This window comes from Erythranthe guttata, chromosome 2 (genome assembly GCF_056151865.1).
Source record: "Erythranthe guttata isolate IM_541 chromosome 2, IM_541, whole genome shotgun sequence".
Lineage (NCBI taxonomy): Eukaryota > Viridiplantae > Streptophyta > Magnoliopsida > Lamiales > Phrymaceae > Erythranthe > Erythranthe guttata.
This window is the reverse complement of record NC_142534.1, coordinates 15,116,202-15,126,719: the sequence shown is the minus strand read 5'-3', so window position 1 is coordinate 15,126,719 and position 10,518 is coordinate 15,116,202. Positions and strand designations below refer to the sequence as shown.

The window sequence follows — 10,518 nt, the reverse complement described above, 5'->3', positions numbered from 1 at the left end:
AGATCTCGCGGGATCTGGCCCTTTCGCCAAGCATCTCCATGACGACCCCATACCGGCTAACTACCGACCAATCCTGTTCGAGTATAACGGCACGTCAGATCCAGCCGAGCACTTGAGTCGGTTCAACAACACAGCTTCGCTCCACCAGCTCACGGAGGGGGTGAAGTGTCGCGCCTTCGTCACCACTTTAGCTGGGCCAGCCCAGGCCTGGTTCGGTTTGTTGTTGCCAGGGAGTATACATTCTTTTGGACAGTTTGCTAAGGCCTTCATGAATCAATTCGCTAGTTCAAAGAAGTGCAAAAAGACCTCGCTGTCATTGTTCAGCATTCGCCAGAAGGAGAAGGAAAGCCTCAGGAGTTACATCAAACGGTTTACCTCAGCCACCCTAGAAGTCCCGACTACCAGTGACGAGGTGCTCATGGCGGCTCTCTCACAAGGGTTAAGAGATGACGAGTTTTTTCGAGCTCTAGCGCTGGCACTACAACAAAAAACATCTATTAGGACACTTTTCTTAGGGCAGTTTTTTATAAATGTCCCAAAATTAAGTTGTTAGGGCACTAGTTATATAGTATCCCGTTAATAATATTTATTAGGACATTTTTAATTAATCAATAATTTATATATTTGAAAATATTAAAAAGGCTGAGATTTTTCTTTTTGGTAAAGTAGGAAATTAATATTATATTCCGTTAATAATACTTATTAGGACATTTTAATTTAATTAATAACTTTATTATTTGGAAACAATAAAAAAAGACTAAGACTTTACTTTGTGGAATTTTACCGCACAATTTTTTTTCGTTTCCCTCTTCTTATTTCCTGACTCTTTAGTTTCTTCTGTATCTTTTTTTTTCTTCCAACAATCTTCTATTTGAATATACCTATTCAATTCTACTTCTCCGTAATTCTGCGCCGGCGTTCTTCAAGGTACAATTTTTTTTCAATTATTTTTTCCCCCTTTTGGTTCTCTCTTTCCATTATCCCTAATCCCTAATCCCTAATCCCTAATTTTTGTATAAGCTGAGTCTATGTACTAAAGATTTTGTTTGTCAATGGGTTGTGTGTTTTGCGAATTAGAGAGTGTGAAATTGAATCTATGATTGTACTCTTTTTGTGAATTGAATCGAATGGGGGGTTTGCTTTTTTCCCTAATTTTTTATTTTTATTTTCTTAAAAGAATCTTGTGTACTAATTAACATCATACATGTGCTCATGTTTTGTCTTACCTTTGTGGCTGAATTTAGAAAAGTGTGTTTGTGGTGCAGTTGTTTTTTCTTATATAAAATATGTTGTATATTGTAATAAAATTCTAACACTGCACCATCTTGTGTCAATTTTACTTGGGTGTAACTGGATAAAATATAGAGGAAAAACACTATTTTTTACTTGGTTCTTTTTTTTTAAGTATGCCTGAACGGTTCCTATTTTTTTCCTGAATAGTTTTAAACTTAGTTTCAGACTAGTATATATATATATATATATTTGTTTGTTCGAGTTATTTAATATGTATTTATCATGTTGGGTTCAGGAATACTAAAGGTGGAATTGGATTTGGGATTGTTCGGGTGGAATTGGATTTGGGATTGTTCGGGTGGAATTGGATTTGGGATTGTTCGAAATTCTTGAATTCCACTGTCGAGGTAAATAATGAGTTCTTTTTTATTTAATTAATTTGCTCATCCAACGTAGTTCTTTTTATATTTAATTATAGACTTAAGTTTTAATACAGAACTAGAGACATAAAATTTATTGTTATTACTTTGTTATTATATTTGACGATGGTGTATTTGCTTATTATCTGATCTAACATATCTTATTTGATTTTAGTAGATTCATAATGGATAAGGGTTGGATGAGTAAACCAAGATCAACAAAAGAATATGAAAATGGATTGAATCAATTTCTTGATATGGCTTTTGCTAAAGTAAGTCTTAGTGGAAAAATTATTTGTCCGTGCAAACGGTGTAGGAATGGGAAATGGGTAATTAGAGACATTGCCGAAGAACATTTGTTAGTTGATGGCTTTATGAAAGGTTACACAAATTGGGTCGCACATGGCGAAGACACATTGACTGATCATGTGGATTCCCAAAATTTTAACGAATTCAATATGTTAGGGGATATGACTGGGTTAGTACATGATGCGTTTGGTGTTAATGATACAAACTCAAACATGGAAGAAGAACCCAACGGGCAAGCTAAGGTTTTTTTTGAGTTGTTAGATGATGCTCAAAAAGAATTGTATCCAGGATGTAAACAATTTTCTAAACTTACATTTCTCATACGACTCTTTCACCTGAAGTGTACTGGTAAATGGTCTAATAAATCATTTACAATGCTTCTTGAGTTGTTGAAAGAGGCCTTTCCTGAAGCAACTAAGTCACTGCCCAGTTCTTATTATGAAGTTCAAAAGATAATAGGAAAATTAGGACTTACTTGTATTAAAATACATGCTTGTCCTAATGATTGCATGTTGTATTGGAAAGAGCATGAAAATGATATAGCTTGTCATGTTTGTAAAACATCTCGATACGATCAAAGCTCAAACGAATGTTGATGAAGGAGATTCCTCAAGTAAATTCAAAAAAATTCCAGCAAAAGTATTGAGATATTTTCCATTGAAGACTCGTCTTCAAAGACTCTTTATGTCATCTAAAACATCGTCATTTATGAGATGGCACCAAGAGCTTCGCACTAAGGATGGTTGCATGAGACATCCTAGTGATTCCCCGCTTTGGCATGATTTTGATCGTCGACATCGTGACTTTTCAAAAGACTCAAGAAATGTAAGACTTGGTCTAGCGGCTGATGGATTTAGTCCATTTCGGACCATGAGTGTTACTCATAGCACATGGCCAGTTATATTAACCCCGTACAACTTACCTCCATGGATGTGTATGAAAGAACCTTACTTCTTTTTGACCCTACTCATTCCTGGTCCATCAGCTCCCGGCAACAATATTGATGTCTACATGCAACCACTAATAGAGGAACTAAAAGAATTGTGGAATGGAGTCGAAACATATGACGCATCAAATAAACAAAACTTTTGTATGCGTGCAGCTTTGTTATGGACTATAAACGATTTTCCAGCATATGCAAATTTGTCTGGTTGGAGCACGAAAGGCCAGTTAGCCTGCCCATCATGCCACAAAGATACCTGCTTTCAATATTTGTACAATAGCCGTAAAGAGTGTTACATGGGTCATCGGAGATTTCTAAGTGAATATCATGCTTATAGAAAAGATAGTAAATCTTTTGACGGGAAAGAAGAATATCGGCGAGCTCCCGTACCATTAACTGGAAATATGATTTTGGAGGAATTAAATGGGTTCAATATGAAATTTGGAAAAAAAGTAAATGATAATCCTGTGTTACCTCACAATTGGAAAAAGAGAAGCATTTTTTTTGATTTGCCGTACTGGAAAGACAATTTGTTGCGTCATAATTTAGACGTGATGCATATAGAGAAGAATGTATGTGACAGTGTGCTCGGGACTTTATTAAATTTGGATGGGAAAACAAAAGACCATGAAAATTCTCGCCTTGATTTGCAAGATATGGGCATAAGGCCCGGTCTGCATCCTATGCAGCTTGATTCAGGAAAAAGGTACTTGCCGGCAGCCTCGTTTTCAATGAGTAAAAAAGAGAGAGAAATATTTCTTGAAGTTTTAAAGACCGTGAAAGTACCTGATGGTTATGCATCAAATATATCAAGGCGCGTGCAGATTAAACCACCTAAAATATCAGGTCTAAAAAGTCATGATAATCATATTTTAATGCAACAACTACTTCCAATTGCTTTGCGTAAAGTACTACCAAAGCATGTGAGAGCATCTTTGATTAGTTTGTGCACTTTTTTTAGAGAACTTTGTTCTAAAGTTCTCAATGCTCGAGAATTAATTCGTTTGGAAAAAGAGGTTGCTAAAACTCTATGTGATTTGGAGAAAATTTTTCCTCCATCATTCTTCGATATCATGATCCATCTACCTATTCATCTAGCATATGAGGCTCGAATTTCGGGACCAGTTCAATATCGTTGGATGTATCCTATTGAAAGGTAAATAATATTTTTAGTATCATTATATTTTATTTAAATTCTATAGAATTTTTTGATAACTTTCAAAAAAAATCAACTAGATATCTATCAACATTGAAATCATATGTGCGGAATCGAAGTCGTCCCGAGGGTTCTATTGCAGAAGCATACTTGATGGAAGAGAGTTTGACCTTCTGTTCAAGATACTTAGAAGATGTGGAGACCAAATTCAATAGGGTTAAAAGAAATGACGATAACAGTAGTCATATTGCATCAACCTTCCAGATTTTCTCTAATCCTGGGCGCCATATTGGGAGGCAAGAGTGTGTTGTTCTGGAAACTGAAACACGTTCCAAGGCACACCAGTATGTGTTGTTCAATTGTGATGCAATTGAATCATTTATCGAGTAAGAATAAGTGATGTTCAATTAGTTAATTATTTATTATGAAATTGTGCTTATTTGAATACAATTCACATATAGACAACACAAGACCATTGTCAAAGATCAAAATCCTCGTCTTAGCAAAAGAGATATTGAACGAATTCACAGTCGAACATTTTCCAATTGGTTTATGAAACATGTAAGTATAACATAAAATCTTCTCAATAGATACCTATGATTTATTTTTATGTTTGTTTAGTAATAATCGATATTCTCGCTTTATTGTACTTAACAGGTTGAGAGAATGCATCTTGAGGGAAATCAGTTGCCAGATGAACTTAGGGCTCTAGCTCGGGGCCCAAATGAAGTTGGCAAGAGATATAGAGGCTTTATTGTCAATGGTTATCGATTTAATGTGAAAAAGTTTGAAAACCGGAGAAGAACACAAAATAGTGGATTGGTCGTCAATGCACAAACTAGTAGTTTCACTAGCAGGAAAGATCAAAATCCCATTGTTGGTGATGTTACTTACTATGGGGTTCTACAAGATATCATTGAATTAGAATATTTTGGGGGAAGCAAAATTGTAATGTTTGAGTGCAACTGGGTTTCACCTGGAAGGGCACAAAAGCATGATGACAATGGCTTTACCTTAGTCAATTTTTCTAATTCGAGACAACATGATGAGCCATTTATTTTAGCTTCTCAAGCACATCAAGTATTTTATGTAGAAGATCCACTGGAAAAGGGATGGTACATTGTTGTCACTGCTAAAGCAAGAGATTCATTTGACATGGATCCAATTTTGAATTTGGATGGAGTAATATTACATCAAAGTAGTAGTAGTGATATCTTATTAGACCTCGTCAATGAAGAACCCAATTGGGTTAGAGAAGAAGTAGAAGGGACGATAGTTTAAAGCCAATAAATGTTTTTTTTTTCTTTTTTAATTAAGTAAACAGTACTTGAAATTTATTGGATTAAGATAATATTTAGGTTTATTTTTTTCTTCTCTATAGTTGTTTATATTTATTTTTATGAATATTTTTCTTGATTTTTAAATATTATGCACATCTTTTATCAGTGTGTTTTTTTTTTAACTTGATAACTTAATTTTTTTTTCTACAGGTCATGACTCCTGCTACTAGACCCAAAAGCAACCGCATCAGACATGATTCAGGTGACCAATCCAACCAATTACCTGAATTTCGCTCACGTGGACCTAAAAGCAAGGGCACTCGACATGATTTAAGCGATCAACTCAATGAATTACCTGAATTTGCCTCATTTGGACCACGTGGAGGTAGAAGCAAGCGCATCAGATCTGATTTAGGTGTCCAATCTAGTCAAATGTTTGGATTTCGCTCACCTAGACCAGGTGGAAGTAAAAATCAGTCAGGTTGTATTTACTTATTTATTTTAGTTAATGAAATTTATATTTTGTAGTTTGTGATTTCAATATTTTTACTTTTAGATCATACAATATTTAAGTGAATGTAAACAATATTAACTCAAAATATGTACAGGAAATCAGAATATAGTGGCTTTAAATCCACAAGATGCTACTAGGGAGCAAATTGGTGAGAGTGAACATGGTAGAACTACACGAAGTGCGACTGAATCTCAAGATGATGCTACTGAGCTAGGTAATTTTTTTTTTCTTGAATATAATTTTCATATCAGAAGAGTGGATTAAATACATGTATTTAATTATAGCAGCGGCTAAAAAAAAAAGAGTAAGAGGGCCTACTTGTATGCCTAAAGTCTGGGGGCAACCGGTTGAAGAGCCTATGGCTATTTCATTCAATGACCTCGGGCAACCAAACGATGAACAAAAGACAAGCACATTATCTCATTTCTTAGGAACAATTGCAAGAAACGGAAGATATTGCCCGTTACAGTACAAAGATTGGAGGTTAATGCCACAAACGTATAAGGATGAAATGATTAATACAGTCAAGGTTAGTGACTCTAGTTATATATTTATTTTTAATATCCAAATGTGTGGAGTTAGTTGTTGATATTATCTGGTTTGTATAGACCAAATTTGAGTTACCGCCAGGACAAGAGCCTTACATATGGAAATCAATTAACAAGAAGTGGCGGAATTGGAAGAATTATTTGAAGAGTTTGAATTTTGAACCTGATATACCTATTGAGCAGCAGTTGGTAAATGTACCTACGAGGGTGGATGAAGAGCAGTACCGTATGCTTGTTGAGCATTGGAAGTCCGACAAATTTAAGGTATGAAATGTTTTTTTATTACACACCAACTTAACTTTGCAGCAAAGTAACCAATTAGTACTTCGTCTACTAACAATAAAAAAAAGTGTATATTTTAGTGCTCAAACTGTCTCATTCTTAAATATTTAGACTTTATTCTTCAAAATACTCCACGACATTGTAATATTGACAAGTTATGAAAATTATGGTTATTAATGTGTTTTCTAATTTTCATTCTTTTAGAAAACAAGTGAAAAGAATCGAGACACTCGTGGTGAATTGAAATTGTTTCACCGTATGGGGAAAAAAAGTTTCGCTCGAGTCAAAGAAATAATGGTAACCTCTCTTTTGGATTAATTATTATTAACTGATTTATTCCGTTGGAACTTGTAATATGACCTCATTTTTATGCAGAAGAAGAATCTTGGTAGGTATCCTACAAGAGCCGAGTTATTCAAAGAATGCTATTACAAGGAAGATGGTTCATCTAGAAGTTCAAAGTTGCTAGAAACCATTGTAAGTTTAAATTTATGTTAGATTTCACTATAAATTTTATGTCCTTGTTTATTTTACAATGTAATCTCAAGCTTTATTGTTGATTAAATATTATATTAAATTATTACAGGAACAATTGCAAGAAATCGAAGAAGACGAAACTCAGAATTCAGATGATGATCCTACTCCTACTCCTGATGATGCATTTGCAAAAGTATTGGGTACGGATAAGCATGGATATGTGCGTATGTATGGTATGGGAGTGAAACCAGCTGATATCTACGGCACGATTCCAAGTCGTGACGCAAGTTATAGATTGGCGATGGAGTATAAAGACAAGTATTTGAAAACAAAAGACCAATATGATGCACTGAATGAGAAGGTGGATAATCTAGCAGCAACAGTTCATGGACGAGTACAACCTAGTGCACAAAATGTTCCCGTTACCTCTCAAAGCAACCAACGCTCGTCTACATCAATTTCTCAACCGAGACAGATTCGGGTAATTTACTTGAAGCTTGTTAACTCCTTTAAATGAAAATTGTTATGAATATTTCATTACAAAAACTATAAGCACGCTTAAATTGCAGGTTAATTCTGCCGTTGTTCTAAAAAGTTTGGGAAATATCAATGAGATTGTTGCAAGTGGATATGTTTGTAATATTGGTTCTATTAGAGTAAACGGTGAGGAATTGGGATCTGAATGGTGTGAAATAACCATTCAGTCTGATATTAAGAAAGATGTGCGCTTGCTTAAACCTTATGATCACATACAGACCATCGGAGATTCTATTGGAGCACCTGTTGCTTGGCCGTTATCCTTGGTATGTAGTAATAAATTTGATTATGTGAATAATTGAATTTAGTCAAATATCGTATTGAAGGATTGAAGTTTTCTTTAAGCGTTATAGAATAGTTGGTAACTTAGAATTTACATTTTTGAATACTTTATCGCTTTGATTTACCTAAAATGAAATGTTAATATGTATTTTCTGTTTTATAGGTTGCTTTGGATGAAAATGAATTTTAATGCTTTAGCATAACAGGTTTAGTTTTTTACAACGTTACTCTATTTTGTTGTAGAATTTTGAAGTACAATATTCATATTCTAACAATTCTAATTCAAAATTTACAGATATATCAAGAGAGATGCATCGAGAAGAGATGGCATACTTAGAGAAAATGCAGTCCTGAACCATCAATTATGCAGTGTATGAGTAAAAAACAAACAACTACTCTATCATCAATCTTAGAATTTTATTATTTATTAGTTTATAGTTTAGCATAAGAGACAGAGATAAATTTCCATTGTGTTTGCTAGTTGCAGGATAGCAGATTATTTATTTCATACTATTTTTCAATTCATAAATGAGATTTGACTTTGTTGAATGATATTTGCTTGGATTGTTCAAGTAACAAATGCATTTGATGATGGATTAAGTTATATTTGATTACAGTAATTATTTTGCACTTTTGTTCAAGTTTACTAATTTTAATTATTAAGGTTCTTTTAATTATGTATGGTAGGCTTTTAGATAAATAAAAATGTCCCAAAAAAGATAATAATGTTTGAATGGGACATTTAGAATTGCCTCAAACTATTTACCAATACTTATAAATATCCCAAAATAATAATTAGGTGACATTAATATTTGTCCCGAAACATAATGATATATATAAATGTCCTAATACAATATTTATGGGGCACTTACATTTGTCTTCAAAATATAAAAGGATACTTACGTGTGTCCTAATATAATATCTTATGAGACACTTAGTTTTGTCTCCAATTATATTTACGATACTTATAAATGTCCTAATATAATCTTTTCATACGACTCATTCATTTTTAAAGGGCACATATAAATGTCTCGAATATGTTTGAAGGCATAAATAAGTGTCCCAATAAATTTATCATGAGACACTTATATGTATCCTATTGGCATGCTATTATGACATATTTAAGTGTCTCGATAAGACTCATATAGAGACACTTGAATGAATCCTATATTTCAACTTATATGACATATCAAAGTGTCTCGATAAAATATCATTTAGAGGCACTTTAAGTGTCCCAAAACTTAATAGGACACTCAAACATGCGACACTTATGATATGTGTCCTAAAATATACAAATGTCCCGATATGTACCATATAGAGACACTTTTTCGTGTCCTAATAGATGTTTTTTGTTGTAGTGTGGAGCCATCACCTGATTTCGATAATCTGTTAGAAAGGGCATCTAGGTTCATTAACTTAGAAGAGGCCCGCCAGTAGAAAGTGGAAGAATCTCACCAAACCGCAAACGTGCGGGTCAGCGAAGTAAAGAGAGGCAAGGAGTCCATGTTACCTCGTAGGGATGCCAATATTCCCAGTCGGAGTATCGTCCCGGATGCTAAGGGATCTCGGTTCCAATCATACCAGCCCCTTACAGCTCCTCTATCCCAGGTACTGTACTCAATCGAGAAGAGAGCTGATCTTCGGTGGCCTCGAACTGCTCAAGGAGCCCCCCGACGAGATCCCACACTGGGAACCTTTTGTCGTTTCCATAATGAGTATGGACATACGACCGACGATTGTGCACATTTAAAAGACGAAGTGGAACGTCTCATCAGAGACAATAAGATCGGAGAATTTGTGAAGATAGACCCACCTCGTGGGCAAAAGCGTGAGGCTCAGTTTGGGAATCCAGCGCGCGTACCGCCTCCACCACCGATGCCAAAAAGGGGATACATTCAAATGATTTCAGGGGGCCCTACGGGAGGAGATACTCACCGGGCTAGGAGACGCCACCTCGGTAGCCTTAAGAACCAACGCGAAGTCTGCCAGATCTCTACACCGAAGGGTCGTCAATACCCCACCATATCATTTGGTCCTGAAGATGAAGGAGATCTGGATGATTTCCATTGCGACCCTCTCCTCATCACAATTAACGTTGGTGGGTATGATGTCGCTCGCGCCTTCGTCGATCCAGGAAGTTCAGTCGATGTTATATCCTATGAGTGCTTCCTGCAAATGGAACTGGACCTCCCAGTCTTCCCCGTCACCACTCCGATATTCGGGTTCACAGGGGGATCCCTGACACCGATTGGCCAAGTTAAAATCCCTGTCACTATAGGGACGCCACCTCGAACCCGCACGCAAGCTGTTAATTTTGTCATCGTGGAAGGATCGCCGACTTCGTATAACATTGTAATAGGACGACCAATGCTGCATACCTTTCGGGCGGTCCCCTCAACTATTCATCAGAAGCTCAAGTTCCCAGTCGACGGAATGGTAGGGGAGGTCAGAGGAGATCAAGCCCAGTCGAGATCATGTTATGTTGAGATGGTTAAATTAGCGGAGAAAGGGCGACGTGATGCTCTCACCAAAGAAGAT

At 35.7% G+C, this 10,518-nt stretch overlaps 2 protein-coding genes across 3 annotated transcripts; both read left to right on the top strand.

The window, feature by feature from the left end:
* Window positions 1-2,590: 2,590 nt before the first annotated feature.
* Window positions 2,591-4,146, top strand: LOC105953559 (uncharacterized). The gene has a single exon (XM_012977236.2). The coding sequence runs from the start codon at window positions 2,646-2,648 to the stop codon at window positions 4,062-4,064; it is 1,419 nt and encodes a 472-aa protein (XP_012832690.2). The 5' UTR covers window positions 2,591-2,645; the 3' UTR covers window positions 4,065-4,146.
* Window positions 4,147-5,499: 1,353 nt separating this feature from the next.
* Window positions 5,500-8,600, top strand: LOC148772438 (uncharacterized). 2 transcript variants are annotated; one of them, XM_088812590.1, is made up of 10 exons: window positions 5,500-5,821; window positions 5,949-6,068; window positions 6,139-6,383; window positions 6,463-6,666; window positions 6,889-6,981; window positions 7,060-7,161; window positions 7,271-7,642; window positions 7,731-7,964; window positions 8,144-8,186; window positions 8,276-8,600. In XM_088812590.1, the coding sequence occupies exons 1-9, from the start codon at window positions 5,554-5,556 to the stop codon at window positions 8,168-8,170; spliced, it is 1,665 nt and encodes a 554-aa protein (XP_088668716.1). In that variant the 5' UTR covers window positions 5,500-5,553; the 3' UTR covers window positions 8,171-8,186; window positions 8,276-8,600. The 2 variants fall into 2 exon arrangements, with proteins under 2 accessions (XP_088668716.1, XP_088668718.1); XM_088812592.1 differs by having other exon boundaries at window positions 5,501-5,821; window positions 6,142-6,383.
* The last annotated feature ends 1,918 nt before the right edge of the window (window positions 8,601-10,518 follow it).